This window comes from Alligator mississippiensis, chromosome 13 (assembly GCF_030867095.1).
Source record: "Alligator mississippiensis isolate rAllMis1 chromosome 13, rAllMis1, whole genome shotgun sequence".
In the NCBI taxonomy this organism is placed as follows: domain Eukaryota; kingdom Metazoa; phylum Chordata; order Crocodylia; family Alligatoridae; genus Alligator; species Alligator mississippiensis.
Window position 1 is genome coordinate 23,049,583 of NC_081836.1, and position 18,662 is coordinate 23,068,244.

The 18,662-nt window shown below is 50.8% G+C and overlaps 1 protein-coding gene and 1 long non-coding RNA gene across 2 annotated transcripts; one reads left to right on the top strand and one right to left on the bottom strand.

Moving 5' to 3' along the window:
* Nucleotides 1-1,647: 1,647 nt before the first annotated feature.
* PTX4 (pentraxin 4) lies at nucleotides 1,648-14,215 on the bottom strand. Its single transcript, XM_006268535.4, has 3 exons — nucleotides 13,202-14,215; nucleotides 11,718-12,528; nucleotides 1,648-7,256 (listed from the first exon to the last, which is right to left on the bottom strand). Exons 1-3 carry the CDS (start codon nucleotides 13,337-13,339, stop codon nucleotides 6,619-6,621), a joined length of 1,587 nt encoding a protein of 528 aa, XP_006268597.3. The 5' UTR covers nucleotides 13,340-14,215; the 3' UTR covers nucleotides 1,648-6,618.
* Nucleotides 14,216-14,270: 55 nt separating this feature from the next.
* On the top strand, nucleotides 14,271-17,360 carry LOC109283721 (uncharacterized). The gene is made up of 2 exons (XR_002090993.2): nucleotides 14,271-14,991; nucleotides 15,928-17,360. It is a non-coding gene; the product is annotated as an uncharacterized LOC109283721 (long non-coding RNA).
* The last annotated feature ends 1,302 nt before the right edge of the window (nucleotides 17,361-18,662 follow it).

Genomic DNA, 18,662 nt, shown 5'->3' on the forward strand with positions numbered 1-18,662 from the left:
CAGGAGCACCCACTACTGGCCTGCCACAGAGACACCCCCCCACAGATTAACACAGTTCGCACCACATATCTGCACATCTATCTCCATACCCATACCCCCACCCACTGCCCTCAGAGGGCCTGCCCCTGAACAAGTCGTTCACAGAATCCAAAGAGCCATGTGTGTTTTCTTTTGGAACTCCACATGGGAGAAAGTGGTGAGGACCAAGCTGTACGAAGAGAAACAGTCCAGAGGCAGAGGGAATGCCAGATGTCCTTCTCTTCTGGGCCAAATACATGAGCCAGGTTTGCAAACTGGCAACAGGGGTGGAATCTAAAACAGCCAGCTTTGTTAAGTATTTTGCAGAGCAGCTTCTGTGACAGTGGCAGGTGCACATGACAACCAATGGGAGCCTGTGGACCATGGTTTCCCCATGGTTTTACGAGATCCTGAAGTGCTTTTGAGAGAAATACAAGCTGCACAATGCTACCCTAGTGACCCTGGTGAAGCACTGCAAGATACAGGAGGTGGTAAGGGACACCATATTTTCCGTAGACTTGCTACCTGGTGACAGCTGCCAGGCCGTGTGGGAGTGAATCTTCCCCAAGGACCTACAGAAAGAGCCCAGAGACCTGAACTGGCAGGCAGCCCACTTGGCACTCCCTGTAAGGCATGGAGAAACAGTGCATGGCAGAGAGGTCCATCAAACTGCCTGTGACAGACCTGCCACTGTCAGGCAGAAACAATTAACCACCTCTTCTGAGACTTCCCATACACCAGAGAGGTGTGGAAGAAAATCCATGCACTCTTCCTGGTGATGACAAGTTTCTGAGACCTGACCAGGAAAGCAGTTCTCTACGGGCACCTGACCAGACAGCAAGGGACCCCAACAGCTCGCTTTGACCCATTCATATCCTGCTTCAGGATATGAATCAGTCTGCACTGTGGAAAGCCAGGAACCTGCTCATAAACAGACATTCTGACCCCACAGTCAAGGACTATATTAAAATGGAACTAAGTGAAATGTATTGGTACTACAGGAAGACAGAAGAGGATGACGGGAAAGAAATGGTGGACCTCATATAGTGGAGAGGGGTCTGGCATAGGTCTGTCAGTAGACAGCCTGGCACTGGCACTGGCACACAAAAACTGAGCTTCAGGTTTGGCAGTGACCTGCCCAGACTTCTTCAGGGGACTCTTGCAGTGGCAGAGATGTGTGGTTTGGGGTGATCTTAAAAAGATTTTTATCATAATCCCAGCGCAAACATGGCTCCTTATTCAGTGCAATGAACATAGCACACAGGCCTGGGGAGCCATCGGTTGGCAGACTGGTACTCAAAAACCAAGCTTTGGATCAGGCTGGAACCGTCTCATAATTCTTCAGGAGAGTCCCCTGGGCACAGAGACATATGATTTGTGGTGACCTGAAGTGGGTTTTGCCCCATAATCCTGGCCCAAACTCAACTCCTTATTTAAGGCAACATTCATTGCACACAGGTTTGGGGACTGTCAGTTGGCAGGCTGGCACATGAAAACTGAGCTTCAGGCTGGGTACTGCCTTGCCCAAAATTCTTCAAAAATATCCTCTGGTAGTGGAGGTGTGTGGTTTGGGGAAAGATGCATGGTTTGGGAATTTTGCCCAATAATCAAAAGGATTTTGTCCAATAATCCCAGTCTAATCTCAGCTCTTTATTAAGGGCTATGCACATTGATACATGATATTTTACATTTTTATTAGTAAATATACACTTTTGATGAAATTCTAACTCTTTAAAATGTATAATTCATTATTGACAACCTTACATTTTATTAAGATTATCATTGAAAAAGGAACCAGGAGTAACTGGTAATAAGGAGCGAATTTCAGCCTCCTGGAAGAGCAGGGGAATTAGCCAGGGTGAAAAGCATCACTGCACAGATCTCTGCAGCCCCACAGTTGCCCACCTACACCAGTGTGCTGTTTGTCCCACCCCCCACCCCCCTGCTGGCAGGGAACAAGAGACAGAAGGAGTCATCAGATAAGCAGTTGCAGGTGCTGCTTGCCTGTGGGATCCTGAAGCAGGCATAGGCCACTCAGAAGTTGAAGCTGCAAACACCTCCTTGTATAGGGAGGCATGTCTATGGCACCCTTACAAGGATCTTGTGGAATCTCCACTTGAGAATCACTGGCTTAAACTGTTCTTAAAGCCCTCAGGAACAGCCCTCACATACACCTATGATGCCTGAAATATCAAAAACTTCTTTAACCTACCACAGGTGGAACAGGGGATGAAGGCACTGTCAATGTGCTACTGCTGCAAGGACAGAGCTGTTCCTTATACAATGACAGTTGGCCTTGACCCACTATAAAATAGAAGCCCCCCCCCCACAATGGACAGAGAGGCCCACTACATGTAGAACAACTAGGTTTTTTTGCCTGGTACCTGACCTAAAGGTCATTTGGGTGCTATAGGCAGAGCAATTTAAGAAAGCCAGCTGAAGGACTGTTGTTTTCAACTAATTTTGTTCCTCATATACATCACTTTACAAAAGGTGACCATGTGTTGGAGGCTTTCCTTTCCCATTCCCAGAGCATTCCAGGATCTGGCGGAAGCTGAATCATGCATCTCCCACCAGGAAGTACAGTATTGTCACTCTCAGCCAGCAGAGGGCATGGTACTGCCCCACTTTCTTAATAATCAAAAACTTCTTAGGGAGCAGAAGGACCCAAGCCCTTTGGTTTGTCTTGTCAAGAACCCATTTGGGCTGGTCCCCTTCACAAACCAGGATTTCCTAGTGGAGGTAGCCAAAAGCCAGCAGGCTGGCATTTGCTCCCAATCTCTCAGGACTTCATGGATGGGATGAGATCTCACAAGGAAAATCAACGCTGAGGTTTCAGGGACCTTTTCTAGTGTCCCTCAAGCTGTCTTAGCCATTCTGGAGACACAGAACTAGACAGGAACCCACAGAGTGAGGTACCTAGAAATGTGATATAGAGAGGTGGCAAAGGTCCTACTGATCAGAGCTGTTGCTGCCAGGTTCTGCATTTTGGCAGCAATGCCAACACAGTGGGAACAGCATAGGCTAAGGAGTGCACCCCACCATGGGGTCAGCAGGATGAGACAGTCAATAGAGCAGAGCAGCTGTTGTAGGAGCCCAGCCAAGAGAAAAGAAAAGAATTAGGTGATAGCTGCAGACACAGGGTAGGGAGGAAGGGAAAATAAAGGTCTTGGGTTCTGTGGTTCCTTTCCAGTCACTGATGTTTCCATCCTCACAGTCCTGACTCAGGAGCACTTGATAAGCATCTGCCAGTGACAGGGCTTAGGGTTCCAGCCTTCAAGCTACTGAGTAATTAGTCAAGGTGTCAAGTGCATTCAGTCCCTACTGATATCAGTGGGAGTTAGAGACTCAGCACCATCAGGATGGGACCTTTAGGGTGTGGAAAGAAACCATGACTGCACTGCCCTGGAGCTAGAATGTACTTCTGACTAATCCTTTGATTTTAGGGAAAAAATGATCCTCAAGTTTATAAACAGCATTTAAATCTGGGGTGGGTAATTATTTGGGCCTGGGGTCCACATGGGGAGTTTTTACAAGTTGTCACAAGCAGAGTCAGCACCCCCCACCTGCACAACAACTCACAAAACCTCCCTATATGGGATGGGGCTATGGGCAGATAGTGAGCAGTGTTCAGGAACGTTGGGTATGTGCGAACGGCTGGGTGTATGAAGAGGGGGTTGGGGAGCTGCCTGGGTGCTAGGTCCTGGGAGTTGTCCAGGGGTGAGGAAGGGGCAGGGGCACATGCAGCAGAGCCTGGGCACTCCCCTGCTGCGCTCCCTTTGCCTCAAGCAGCAGCTCGGCTCCTCCTCCTGCTTCTACTATGCTGTTCCAGGCCAGGAGGCAGCTTCAGCCAGGCAGCTCCTGCCCCAACTTGTGGCTCTGGCTCCAGCTCCCTGCTGCCTTCCACCCACTCAGCCCACCAAAAGGTCAGTCCAAACTCAGGATCTGTGGGCAAGCCAGGTCAGGTATCCAGAGAATCCAGCAGAATGCAACAGCCTAGGTACAAGATTGAACCTTATTACCTGGACACTTTCTTTTCTAGGTTAGGGGTTTATATTGGAAGGGATGAGGGTCAACTGACCTTGGCTGGCCATTGCAGTGGCAGTGAGTAGGTGTGTGGCTAGGTCCAGATCGAGGGTTCTGGCCACCTGTGTTTATGCCAGTGGTCTATTGAGGAGGTGGTAGACCAGGATGAGCAGCTTTGCTGAGCAGGCTAAGGCTCTGGGTTCAAGTTCATGGCCTGACAAGTAGGATTCTGTGCTGGGCAGCATGACCGGTTTGGAGATGATAGCTAAGAACCTCTCCAGTTCTGTTCCCAGGGGTGAGGTTCATGCCATAGCATGTGCTAGCACCCACTGCCCCAGGGTGCATCTCAGACATGTTACATGGGTTGTTCTCACCCTGCCCCTCAACCGCCACATACAGGCTAGAAAGACCCTGGCAGATATGATGCAGCTGTGGCAGATGGACACCTGGAAGGTGCTGAAGACCAGGGAACTGACAAAGGCAGAAATGGAACCACTGATGGGATGCTCCAGGCAGGGACTTTCAGCTCTAGATCAAGGGCTGTTTCAGGATTTGCCTCTGTCAATAAAACCTGACAGCAGGCAAGTCAGGGTGGGGGGAAGGATGTGTGCTGTGGTCAGGGGGGAAGGAGAGGGGCAAGGCTGGCATCTTCCTGGGCACAGCAGCTCTGTCCATCTAGACAGTGGTTGTTGGCTCTGTCAAGCACTACAGGAATGATCCAATGCCCCAAAGCCTTGCTGGAGCACACTGTGCTCCCTGCACCACTCTGATATGCAAAATCAGGCCCACCACCTGGCTCAGCCAGGACTCAGGGAGGTATGTGCAGACACACAGAGCCCTAGCACTCACACTGACACTGTGGCCACTGACTGGCTGATGCCACCAGGGATCCTCTGCCATAACCCAGCAGCCCTCCAGCCCCCTACCTGGCTGACCCCATGTGAAGCACCCATGGCATGCAGCTCCAGCACACCCACTTGTGGAAACGTGTGAGACTCTGGTGTCCTCTGGAGACAGCAGGAGTGGAACTCCATGTTACAGGAAACCCTGAAATAACAGCCCAACTCCAGCCCCAGATCCTGGGGGAGTGAGAGGGACAGAAGCATGTGGATCTGACCCAGACCCCTGCAGTACTAGGGCATGGGAAATGCACAGTGCTGATGCAGGGCTGTATGGGGCTGGACCAAGGGGTGCATCCAGCCTGGGGAGATGGGGACTGTCCCAGGCATCCAGGAGAAGTACAGAGCCCCTGAGGCTCCACTTGCCCCCAGTGGTTGAGGGATGTTGGTCCAGGCTGGTACTGTTGACTCGGGTGTCTGCTGCCATATTTATACCTGTTCCTGAGTGCCAGCTCCTGGAGGCACCCAGCAGCTGGTTGCTAAGGCTGGTGCTGGGGCCTGAAGTGCTGCTGGGGGCCAGAGCCCTGGTATTGTGCTGGTAGAGGAGGGGGGGACCAGGCCTGGATGATCCCCAGGATTGGAGTTTAAGCCCTTCTGGATTGAATCACTCTATAGCCACTTCCCCAATGATAGGGAGGTGCCCACGAAGCCCCCAGAAACAGGACTGCAGGTGTGGGCACCAAATGAGGGCATGCCTGCAGGAGGTGGAGGCCTCCTGCCAGCTCTTCAAGGGTAACACAGGCCTGACCAGGCTGGGTGGCAATGTGGGCTCATGTCGCCCACTCCCACCTGCCCCAGGACTAACCAGGCCCTCTGCAGCCACAAGACTGATCCTGACAGTGGTGCTGTACCACTTGTTTACAGACCCAAAGGCTGCTTGCCACAATGACAAAGGCAGCTGAGCAGTACCTGGTGCCAGGTGGCATGACTGGCTCAGAGACAGCTCTGATGGAGAGCCAGAGGTTCAGGGAGGCATGATGTCACTGGCAGGGAGCCTCTGGGACTCCAGTGTGCCACTGATGGACAAGGGAGGTAGTGCAGAGTCTGCATGGTATGAGATGGTGGATGCTGAGCACATGGGGCAGAGCCCTCTGTGAACAGACATAGGTAGGGCCATGTCAGCAATGAGGCAGTCCTGGGTGCCTGCTCTCTTGATTCACTGTTTGGTTTTCACTTGATGTTTAATGGTTAAGGTTTTCTCTGAGGTTGTGCATTTATCTCTTTTTCCCCTGCAGTAAACCCTGTTTTAGTTGAATATCGCTTGCAAATGCGGAATTTTGTCCACTTTAGAACATAGTTAAAATTTATTTTACCAAGTTTCTGGGTGGGACCTTGAGCCAAGTTTAGAAAGTTGGTGTTAAACCCCCAAATTTGAACCCCCTTGTTATTGCTGCCCAGGGCCTGGCAGAAGGGTTACATTTTTATTATATAAAACAGCAGTCAGTAAAAAAGTTTGACTATTAATAAAAAATTTGCAGATTGTTAGTAAAAACACTTGAGTTGGCAGCCCTGTGGCTGGGTCACACTCCCTACCTCATGAAGGAAATGGCCCAGCAGGTTAGTCAGAGTTTTCCTGGCACTACAAGCCAGTGTCAGTAACTACCTGGTGGTAGGCAATCTGGGCTGCATGTGATTCATGTGTGCTAGGTACAGCCTGGGGCAGGGAGGGCTTTGTTTACAAGCAATGCTCCAGGCAAGTGCAATTCACCTTCTGCACTCCTCCATGCAGAGAGATGTCAGCTAGCGTCAAGATGGTGCCATGGGGCAGGCCCTTCCCTGTGGCAATACCAGAGACCTCCCCAGGTGAGAGTGCACGGTTCCAGATGGCCAAGCCAGCCAAACGTCCTACAAAGGCTTCTGAGGGGTCGAACCCACCACCCACTACATCTTGCTCCTGGCCCAGGATGAGTGAGCCACCAGGAGGAATCACGTAGCCCTTCTGGAATTTGGAGCCCATGGATACCAGCCTCCTGTTCACATAAAACCAGTACTGGCCCTGCACAGAGGACCAGATGATGCACAGGTGGTGCCACCTGCTGTCCAACAATTGTCCCACGGGCAGCTCCCTGAAAGCTGGGTCTCCAATGACGAAGTGGATGGAGCCATGGACCCTGGCATTCCTGCCATGCAAAACCAGCTTGTTGTCATTCTCCTCCATTGCATAAGACAGAATAGTGCCCAGGTAGGGAAAGGGGGTGCTCACCCAGCTGCAAAGGGACAGTTCATACAGGCTGGCCTGGAAGCCTGGGGTCAAGGTGGCAAAGTTTTCAGTGGAAACGTTGGGGAAAAGCAGCATTGAACCCACATTGCAGACTAGACAGAAAGAGAGAGAGAGAGAAAGATGCAATCATCACCTCTTCTGGGGACCCCTGTCCTGTGGGGAGGACTTGTCTCCTGCCATTCCAACCCCCATTCCCTGAGGATACGATCAGAGACCACCACCACCCCGTTTCTTGCAGAGTGCTTATTTGATTGTACAATTGTTCACTCTCCCCTTTCACCAAGCATGCTGAGATCTGTCCACAACTAAGCCTGTCCAAGGAGAAATCCCCTGTCCCTCTCTAGCACCTCCACTGGGGAGCACAAGCACTCCACAAGTACGACACAAGAGATCACAGAATCATAGAAAAGTAGGGCTGGAACACAGGATCATCCTTATCCAAACCATCCTATACAAATCCAAATAAATTAGACAATGTATTATTACTAAAACTAGACCATCAACCATTCCACAATGTCTTGTACCTAGCTGGCATGGAGTTCAGTGCTATACTCCCTATCCTTCAGGTACAGACCTAGGGGACAGAGGGAAAAGGGCCTCATTTCCAGACTGCCAAGTGCCTGCTGCTCCCGTGATGCATTGCTCAGCACCCCGGAGAATCAAGCACAAGGTACTAATCTGCACCAGAGCTGAGACCAGAACCAAGGTCTTCTGTGTTCCAGCCTCAACCCCTGCAGCCCGGCGGCAGCACGTGGGCTGAGCCAGGGCCACGCTCTGTCTCCCACTGCTGGGCTGAGCTCCATGGAACCCAGGGCTGGGCCGGGGAGTTGGAGGGCTGGCGGATCCAATCAGAGCACAGCACCGGTTCTGCCCACCTCCCACCACCGGGCTGCTCTCTGTGGGGCTGGCGGAGCCGATCGGAGCACAGCCCGGCAGCGGGAGACGGACAGTACAGTGTTGCACTCCCATTGACTTCACCAGCCCCACAGAGCACAGCCTGGTGGTGGGAGGTGGGCAGGGCCGGCACTGCACTCTGCCTACCGCCAAGCTGAGCTCCATGGGGCTGGCGGGGCCGATCGAAGCACAGCCTGGCAGCGGGAGGCGGGGAGAGCCAGGGCTGCACTCCCTGCCGGGCTGAGCTACATGGGCCTGCAGAGCCGCTCAAAGCGCAGCCCCGGCTTGCCCCTGCGTCCCACCACCTGGCTGCTTCGAAACTCAAAATGTTTTAAAATTTTTGAAATGTTTTGAGTGCCCTCATTTCGTTTAGAAGCTATTTTGATGCTTTTTGTTTTGATTTCACTGTTTTGAGCCTGAAACGTGTCAAAACAGCTTTGAAACAAAACAGTTGGCGAAATTTCGCACAGCCCTACTAGAAGCCTAACAGAAAATCCTACTGCATGTGAGTGCAAAACCCCGCAGCATGGACATATCCCATCCAATTCCTCATACTCTTTACTTATTCTCTAAAACCCCACAAGATCTAGGAAAGAAGCCAAACTCTTGTTCAGGGCCATGTGTATTTCAAAGAGCTGGTGGGAATGTTTGAGGAAAGTGATTTCTTTATAGCAGTTGTTTTGAGCAAGGCAGCAGTAGCTGATGCTTTCCAGAAGCCTGGGGCCAGGGAAGTGGTTCAAATCCTGTGTGATGCTAAGGTTTAGCTCAACCTCTCTATCTGCAGGTGGGAAGAAACTGCATTTTCACTGCATTTTCAATGCACTTCCTGCATTTTCAGGCAGGAAGACCTGAGCAGAAAGGGGAATTTGCATCTAGTCAGGGAACATTTCAGCTCAAAGGAACATGTTTGACAAAATTACCAGCAGATGAAAAGCAGGATTTAGCATCATATATTGACATCCATGCTTGAAGGTGCTCTCAGGCACCTGCTATCATGCTGTGCATGTACATGCCCAATAACTCTCTCCACCTGTATCTGTGTGAAACTGCTACATTAGAAGGCTGTTATTTAGGTAGCAAACTCCAGCATGTGAAAATTATGACATGCCAGATTGACAGTTGCTCACACAACTTCTGTTCCAATTCCAATCTGCACAGGGAGGGTAGAAGGGACCTGTGGAAAAATAGCATGTGACTGTAATTAAAGATTATGAGGCATAAGCACAAAGAGCGGAGCTCAGGCTACCTGTAAATCTGGCACTTCCAAGCTTTTAAGGCTGGACTTCACAACCTAAACAAGCTTGTTCCATAATTTCATAGTTGGTAGGGGCGGAAGGGACCTGAGCAGATCATCAAGTCTGACCCCCTGCCATGGCAGGAAAGAGTACTGGGGTCAAACAACCCCAGCAAGTTATTCATCTAGCCTCCTCTTAAAGACCCCCAGGGTAGGAGCCAGCACCACTTCTCTTGGAAGTTGATTCCAGATCCTAGCTGCCCTGACAGTGAAGTAGCGCCTCCTGATGTCTAGTCTGAATCTACCCTCTGCCAGCTTGTAACCATTATTTCTTGCAGTCCTGGGAGTGCTCGGGGGAACAGGGACTCCCCCAATGCCTGCTGGTCCCCTCTGACTAGTTTGTAAACGGCCACTAGGTCCCCCCTCAGCCTTCTCTTGTGGAGGCTGAATGGGTTCAGGTCCCGTAGCCTCTCCTTGTAGGGCCTGCCCTGCTGCCCCCTGATCACGCGAGTGGCCCTCCTCTGGACCCTCTCAATGCTGTCCACATCCCTCCTGAAGTGCGGCGCCCAGAACTGGACGCAGTACTCCAAATGCAGCCTGACCAGTGTCGCATAGAGGGGGAGGATCACCTCCTTGGACCTGCTTGAGATGCACCTGTGGATGTATGACAAGGTACAGTTGGCCTTCCTGACCATGTCCCCACACTGTCAGCCCATGTTCATTTTGGCATCGATAATGACTCCAAGATCCTTTTCTGCCTCTGCACTGACAAGAAAGGAGTTCCCCAGCCTGTAGGTATGCTGCTGGTTCTTCCTCCCCAGGTGCAGCACCTTGCACTTGTCAGTGTTGAAACCCATCCTGTTCTCATCCACACACCCCTGTAACCTGTCTAGGTCTGATTGCAGCCTATTCTTCCCTTCTAGCGTGCCCACTTCTCCCCACATCTTAGTGTCGTCTGCGAATTTGAACAGGGTGCTTTTCACCCCCTTGTCCAAGTCGCTGATGAAGATGTTGAACAGTGCAGGCCCGAGGACTGAGTCCTGGGCAACCCTACTGCCCACATCCCTCCAGGTCGAATAAGACCCATCCTCCACCACTTTCTGGGTGCAGCCCTCCAGCCAGTTAATGACACATTTGACTGTGTAGGTGTCAACGCTACAGTCCTCTAGTTTTTTAATGAGAATGGGGTGAGAGACAGTGTCGAAGACCTTCCTAAAGTTCAGGAAGACTATATCCACTGCTACCCCTGCCTCTAAGGATGTTGTGACCTGGTTGTAGAAGGCCACCAGGTTGGTCTGACAGGACCTGCCTCTAATGAACCCATGTTGGTTGCCCCTAAGCATAACCTCTCCTGCTGGCCCCTCATGGACATGCGCTATGATAATTCTCTCAAAAAGCTTACACAGGTTCCAATGTAGCTGTTTTAGTATGAAACTTCCTAGGTTATTTAAAAAACAAAATAAAACCAAATTTTGTTACCTGCAACTATAAAAATCTCCCCATCACTGCCAGCTGGTTTGAACCCAAACCATTAGCACTGGGGTAGACTGACAGCTAGTGACACATGGGGCTAAATACATTAGCTGTCAGCATGAAAAGGGAATATGTTACTGGAACCATACATCAGGGATAGAGAAAGTTCAGAAGGGCTCCTGCCTTAGTGTTTTGTGTCCAAACAGTTAATCGGGAAGCTTAGGTATGTTATACCCCAGGTAGTGAAAATGCATTGCTTGGACTACGTGCAGGGTCTGGACAAAGGGAGCTGGGGGGGGGGGAAGGGGTGTTACCCGGAGACCTGCCTCCTCCTTTACTTTTCCTCCACAGCCACCTTCTCAGTGATGTGTGTCCACTAGGGGGCCTGCTGACATAGCTTGGCAGGCAAAGCTGCAGCAGCCCCAAAGGTAGACAAGCTCAGATAGCAGTGATTTTTAACTCTGCACTTCAGCTAGTCATAGGCCCTGACTTCTATTTTTGCTAAGATATGCCCCTCCCCCCATGGCACAGCTGGAGCAGAGCCAAGTGAACAGAAAATCTGGATCCCTGCACGATGCTGGGAATCCAGGACAAATGCTGTCCCAGAGTCGTGCAGCCCAGGACTGAGACTTGATGCCCATTTTGGGACTGTTCCGCTCAATTAGGGATGGTTAAAGGGGGGCCAGGGCCCTTGGTCCCTCATGTAGTTAGCCCTATGGCTACAGTGGATCAGATTTTACAAACAAGGAAAAACCTCTCTGTGGGTTGAGGGGTTCTTCCCCTCTGCATATCAGAGACCTGCTGAAGATAGAGGCTTGAGCTTCTCATTATCAAAGAAAAGATACAAGGAGGAAGAGAGCATTAGGCAATCTTAATATTGGGGTCACTCCTCCTTGTGATCACCTCTGACATGGGTATCCCCAGGAGACAAAATAAAAACTCTGCTACGTACTTGTCCCTGGCTTCTTGGGGGCTGATGGGCGCTTCTGCTCTTGTGAGACCTTGATTACACTGGAGAGCTGCTGCCTGGCAACCTGTGGCTCTCTTCTGGTCAATGGCTCTGGTTCCCTTTTCTGCAGGGGGGTTGCATGTTCATGGAGTAGGCTGCTTTGCAGCCCTGTGCCTGCAGACTGGGCCAGGAGCTGCTGCCTCTCCTCTTGCAGCTTCTTTCTCTGTCTGTGCTTGGTGTGTAACTTCTTCAGGCTCTGTGTCTGGCTTCCTTCTGCCTCCAGCTGCTTGCCCTGGGCAGTCTGGTTCAGGAGCTGAGTGGCAGGCAGGTGCTGAGGGGAAAGTGCCTCCTTGCCTGCTATGCCTTGCAGCAGGTGCTCCAAGGCACCCAGTTTGGTCGCCTGGCTCTGACTGGCTTCCTGGAGGTTCATCAGCTCTTTCTGCAGGCTGCTGCTGCTGGCATGCAGAGAGCTGATGGCCTCCTTGTGGCCTGTGACCTGCAGTGTGAGGTTGGTCAGGTGGGCAACCTGCTGCTGCTTCTCCCCAGCCCTCTGCTGGCTTTGTTTGCTCACAGATTCTTCCAGGGACGAGATCTTCAAATCCAGCTTTCTGGTTTTCTTTTGCAGCTTCTTCATCCAGATTTTCAAGTGGTCCAGGTCTCCCTGCAGAGCTGTGTGGGACTCATTGAGGGCGGACACCATCCCGTTGTACTGCTCTGCCAAGTGCTGGAACCGGGTATCAATGTTGTAGGAAACATTGTAGTTCCCTGCAATGCTCTGGAGACGCATCAGGGTCACCTCCTGGAACCGACGGAACTGCAAGACACCAAGGCAACTGCAGAAGTCATTGCACTGCACAAGGGAGCTGTGTCTGAACAGGACATCACCAACCCCAGCTTGTACACCCCACCAGTTCCCAGGCACTTGCACAATCATTTTTATCCCTTCTGGAAGGCCCATCCAACCCCAACAGCCCACTGGGCTCATGTGATTAAGGCAAACTGGTTTCTATAGCCAGCAGCACACAAGTAGCAACATGACCAGCATCACATTCAGACACTTTAGACTCCCCATCCGAGATGACCAGGGGCCATGCAGAGCTGGGTCACTATGGACTTCACCACAAGCCCAGTGCTGGATGAGATGCCTTAACTATTCTGTGAGTGTCCTAGGGCAAACTAAGCCACATTGGTTAGGGTCTCACTTCTGGTGCTGAGCCCTCCCATAACTTCCTCAGATCTCTCCAGCTGGACATCAGCAGTCTGTGCAGCCTGTCACCAATTTATAGCACTTGGCCAGATTGACTCAATCTGCTCAGGTCCCTTCTGCCCCTACCAATTGTGAAGATACTGTAGAAATGCATGGCTGTATGTACATGCTGACTTAGGGTGACAAAATACAGACTTTGGGTCATAAGTGCCTCATTGAGGTCAATGGAACTGGCCTTGCCTCTCCAGTAAAGACATTTCAAAACAGCTGTGTTAATCACCTGCTCCTCGAGTCTCCTGAACCTCTCAAAGAAGGGCTTTCGCGGCTCCGCTGGTCCGGCCTCCAGCAGCAAGCTTCCCTGCAGACAGGCAACAGCCAGAAGAAAGCAAACAGGCAGCATCCTCCTCATCCAGGTCATTCTGAAACAGAGAGCAGACCTCACGAAGCTGCTTGGTAGGTCTCAAGAAGGGTGCTCTACGTTTTTCTTCACTTCTCTCTCTCTGGCTCTCTCTAGTGTCTGTGGCTGCTTCCTTCAGTACTAAGGTCTCACATTCCTTTGCTAAACAGAGTCTGTGAGTTGGCCTGAAAACAGACAGGATCTGCAGACTCCATCAGCGTTCCCAAGGAGCCAAGCTTAGCACAGGAACAGTTCTTATTTCAGGAGCAAATCAGGCTGGAGGAGAGGCCCTGCTAACAGGGAGCAGGAGCAGGGCTAGGGGAGAGGCAGAGATCAGACTGCTCCTGTTTATAAAAGCACTAGACCACCTCCCTCCCCAGCTGTGAGTCAGCCTGGCTGGTTTTATTGGAACACTAGAAACATCTCTGCTCAGCCATACTCATGTGGGAGCCCAGATGAGCTTTGCAGAAGCATAGGTCTGTTTGCTTCCCGATCCAAGCCAATGTCTTCCTGCTAGCACTGCTCTGGCTTAGGGTGCAACCAACAACCTTCCATGCAGCACAGCTCACTGGTACAGGAACAGCAACCCAGATGGCTGTTGCCACAGAAAGAGTCATCACACACTAGAGCAAATCAATATCCACACCATCCACGTTCTGCCGAGGGTCCTGCCTGCTGGATGTAGAAGCTCACCATAGTCACTTGCTTCTGGTGTGCAGGAAACTCTGAGGGTAAAGCTCTATACAGACAGGCACTTGGGAATCATGGACACCTGCTAACTGCCCTCAGAGGCCTCACATAATCTCATCAGGAGCCTGCTTTGCAGAGTATGTTGGTTCACATGCACTAATGCAACTGTTTTCACACAGCACTATGAGTTAATTAGCAGGCAGACAAGCTAGTTGGCCTCATCACTCTGATGGCTGTGAAACTCAGGCTGAGCTTGGGCCTACTCACAAAAGTTGAAATACAAAATACTAATGACAATTGCATAGTGCAAGAGGATGTGAATTTTGCGGCTGGTCCTTCTGAAAAGAAATAATGAGGCATCACTTCCAGCTTCTCTTACTATATTCATGATGATTTTAAGCAGGCTCCTGGGTTGTCAGGTATGTAACTGTGTGAAATGTCTATTCTTGATTAATTAGTATGGTAAACATTTATTTCGCAATTAATTCATGTTTATGTGCAGGAAGAGTAATTCTCTATATGTGATAGATGTCCCCTCCTAATTTATTCTTGTTTTGCTTTAGTGGCTCCCAAGGATGATTCTGCAAAAATCTTGTATTTTTCCTGGTTGTTAATCAATTTCCTGATATGTTCCAAACTTAGTAGAAATGGATAACCTCTTGTCACTGAGGAAGGTAATTAATTCAAATTGGGACTTTCTGATAACCAATAATGAGCAGTTTGATTAACAAGATTTTCCTGTCAGTTATTGCTTGGGACTCTCTTTTGATTTACTAAAAGCATGCTGTGAAGATGCTGAGGTAAAGGGTGTAACAGTGAACTTGTAGTGCCTGCCACTTTAAGGGTGGAGTCAAGCAGCCAGCAGGTGCTTGATTGCAGCAGCCATTTTAAAACACTGACTGCCTATATAAACACAGCAATTTGCTGCTAGTAGCTAGGCAGAATTATTGCTTGGCTGAAAGGCTGTATGAAGCATCTTGGTGGTAAGGATGGGAGCTTATGGGGATGGTTTGGAGGCTCCTGGTCCTGGGCATGACCTAAAACTGTACCCTGCTGGGGATGGGTGGTTTGGTGGGGCTCCTGGTGGTGTAGGAGTCCCCAGGAAATGCCAGGCTAGTTACCATCATGGTGAAAGGTAGGTCACAGCACCTTAACCCCTAGTCCCTACAGCACTGGGTATGAGGGGGCCAGGTCTGGTTATGGCCACCTGAGCCCGGAGAGGGTATAAGACCCAGGTGGTACCAGGCATAGCTGTGGCCACCTGAGCCTCCACAGGGGAGGGAAACCCCAGAGCCCCAAAGGAGAGGGTAAATGTGTACCCCCCAGAGAAGAGGTGGTAGTGAGGGCCTGGAAGAGGGTTGAGTAGGGCTGAGGATCAGCCTGAAGGGCAACATATGGGGGGTGTGCTGAGTAAGGCTGTGGGACAGCCTGAAGGGCCACACATGGACCAACCCCTGGAGAGCAAGCTGAATAAAGTGTGGAGCCCTAGAAAGGGGGAACAGAGGGCTGGGAGCCTGGTATGTGGTGCCAGGGGCCCAATATGTTTGTGTAAAGCTGCCGTAGGAGGGGCCAGGGCAAGCTTGGCCCAGGTCAGGAACTTGGCTGGCCACTACCCTGGTAAGGGTCACAGGAGAGGCCCAAGAGACTGTCTGCCACCCAAGGTGTAACTTGGATAAAGCCTATGACCTAGGGGAGCAAGCTGGAACAAGTTCTCAATGTGAGAGACACCTTGTGAGAGGGGGTGGAGTGCAAGAGGCCCTAGGGAGAGGAGGGCGGTGTGAATGTGCATGTGAAAGAGGCCTGACAGTGAGGGCTAAGCTTGGCCTGGCTCTAGGCTGGGAGCATAATGACACCATGGATGCCATCTGTTGTTTGGTGTTGCGCTCTATTTGTTCTGGTTTCTCCTCTTAAAATAACAGGAGCAACTCGGCTTCCTCCATCAGTCAAAAGAAGAGCTGACAGACAGCCATCCTGTTGTTTGGTCCATGACATAAGCCTGGATTAACTTTGTGAAACTCATCAACTCAAAGCAATTTCCAGGGCCCCATTCTTTCCAGCTGGCTGAGTGCCCTGCCCACGAAGGTCCCAGTTGGCCTCCTTGGAGACCCTGGGATTTCAGGGCAGTGGCAGTGCAGGGCTGAGACCTGGGGCACAGCTCTACTCCACTCCATGCATGCCCCTGCCCACAGAACCAGTGCTTGTTGCAAGGGCATGCAGGGATCAGCTGTGCCTTAGTGCAGGCCTGGCCTGGGGCCTGTCACGGACCTGCGATCCCATCCCACTCCTGGAGGCCGTTCTCTGATGCTGCTCGCTGCCTGCCTGTGGTTCCATCCCAGCCAAGAATGGAGCAATGCCACTTTGGGAGTTTTCGTGAGATGTTGAGGGGTGACACTGACCTGACATGGGTGGGGAGGGTGCTGTTCACTTGGCTCATAACAGGTCACCAAAACTCCCTACGTGGTCCTCAACCCCAAATAATTGCCTACTCCTGCCCTATACAGTCTCTGTGGTGCTTATAACCCAGAACGGAGCGTCTTGGTGCATGCTTTTTCTTTTTTCCAAGAGCTCCAATATAACCAGCAGCTGTTCTACACCAAGGAGAGGGGGTTCCTTCAAGTCCTCTCCAAACTGCCAGTCTTCCACCAAACTTCCTCTGGACCTACAAGTTCATCATGGTAACCAGGACCATCACTGCTACTAAAGAAAAATGTCTATGGGCAGGGACCCTGCAGTAGGACTCTAACCTGAGCCAGCACAGCTGGAGGCTTCCTTTGTGTGACTGAGGCTGGTCCTGGCTAGCATCCTCTGTATCGGAGACCTCCTGGACTACAGTAGGAAAACTGGCTGGACCTCCTAATGCTTGGCTAGCAGACAGGCTGTGTCCTGCCTCTGGTGTCCCAGCAGTGCTCCAAGGAGGCTGAAAGTGGTTCCTTATTCCTGGATCTTTATCACAGCTAATCCTTACCCAATGAAAGGTTCTTAGTAATGAATTACACAAGCTAAAGAGTTAGGATGTCACCAAAATGTGTTTACTAATACAAATGTAAAATAACCGCATATATATTGCCGTGAATAAAGAACTAAGATTACACTGGGCTTATGGGGTAAAATCTTTTCTGCATCATCCCAAACCACAGGTCTCCACTACCAAAAGACTTTTTGAAGAATTCTGCATGACCTCTGAAAGCCTGCCTCTTTCCAGCCTTTGGAGTGGCAGCAGTGGGTTGGAGTAGATGGCAATGCCTGACTTGACTCTGCTGCTCAGTTTTCATGTGCCAGCCTGCCAACTGCCGGCATCCCAGGCCTGTATTTGATATACAATGCCCCAAATAAGGGCAAAATCCCTTTCAGGTCACCCCAAAACATGTCTATACTACTGGGAGACATGTCTGAATAAGTCTGAGCAGGGCACTACTTGACTCAAAGCTCAGTTTCTGAGTGCCAGGCTGCTAGCTCACAGACTCTCAAGCCTGAATGAGGAGCTAGGTTTGGACTAGGATTACAGGTGGAAATCCTTTTTTGTGTCACTCCAAAGCACGTGTCTCTGGCATCAGAAGACTCTTCCCAGGCTTCTTGGGGGTAGGCCTCTGATGTCAGAGCTGCATGTAGTGCGGTGGCCTTGAAAAGGATTTCCACATGTAATCCCAGCCCAAACCTAGCTCCTTATTCAGGTCTAGAGTCCTGTGAGTTGGCAGGCTGGCACTCACAAACTGAGCTCCAGGTCAAGCTGGACTATGCCCAGGTTTCCCCTGATACTAGAAATGTATGTTTTTGAGTGATCTAGGATTACAGGTGGAAATCCTTTTCAGTCCAAACCCAGCTCCTTAATCAGGCCACAGGACCTGTGAGTTGGCTGCCTGGCATGCAGAAACTGAGCTTTAGGTCAGATAGGACTCTGCCTAGGCTTCCTCGGGAGATTCTCCCAGTGCCAGATTGTTGTACTATGGGGTTACCCAAAAAGGATTTTCACCCATAGTCCCAGCTCAAACACAGTTCTTTATTTAGTGCTATATACATAGCACACAGACCTAGGGGGGCATCAGTGGGCAGCCTGGCATGTGATTTTTTTTAAAATTTTTTTTTACTATTAAAATATTTATAGACAGGATTATACATATACATCCTCTATCATAAACTTTCCATCACATATCTTAAATTGCATTAAGAAACCCATGTTCCTATTACAATAAATACACCCTCTACCCTCCCCTAACCCAAACACGGTCACTTAGTCCAAGCCCCTGTCCTTGTGGCCGTCACTTCCGCCGCTGTTGATCGAGTTGTTGTCCTCGCAGTCTCCAGGTCCAGTTGCGTTTCTGTCCTCTTTGTTCTACCTGGTGCCTTGGGCCAGACAGCGCCCTGCTCTATTTATTCAGAAATGTCTCCCGGAGGTGTAGAGTGTATTTTGGAGTGACCCCAAAGGGATTTTGCCCTATAATCCCAACCTAATCTCAGGCCTGTGTTCAGGGCTACGTGCCTGATGCACGCTGTTATTTTACAGGTTGATTAGTACACACGTTTCATTTCTATGACATGTAACGGGAACGAAGACTCACTTCAGCCTCGTTCCCAGTGACCCCTGCGGGAAGGAGGCCGCTACCTGCCGCTCCGGAGCTTCCCATTGGGCCCAGGAGGGACCCGCGCGCGGCGGCCC

Coding starts and splice junctions, on each gene's coding strand:
- PTX4 (XM_006268535.4), bottom strand. CDS start 13,339: ATGACCTGGATGAGGAGGATGCTGCCTGTTTGCTTTCTTCTGGCTGTT. Junction 12,529..13,201: donor TCAGGAGACTCGAGGAGCAG/GTGATTAACACA, acceptor GGTGTCTTGCAG/TTCCGTCGGTTCCAGGAGGT. Junction 7,257..11,717: donor CCCCAAGAAGCCAGGGACAA/GTACGTAGCAGA, acceptor CTTTCTGTCTAG/TCTGCAATGTGGGTTCAATG.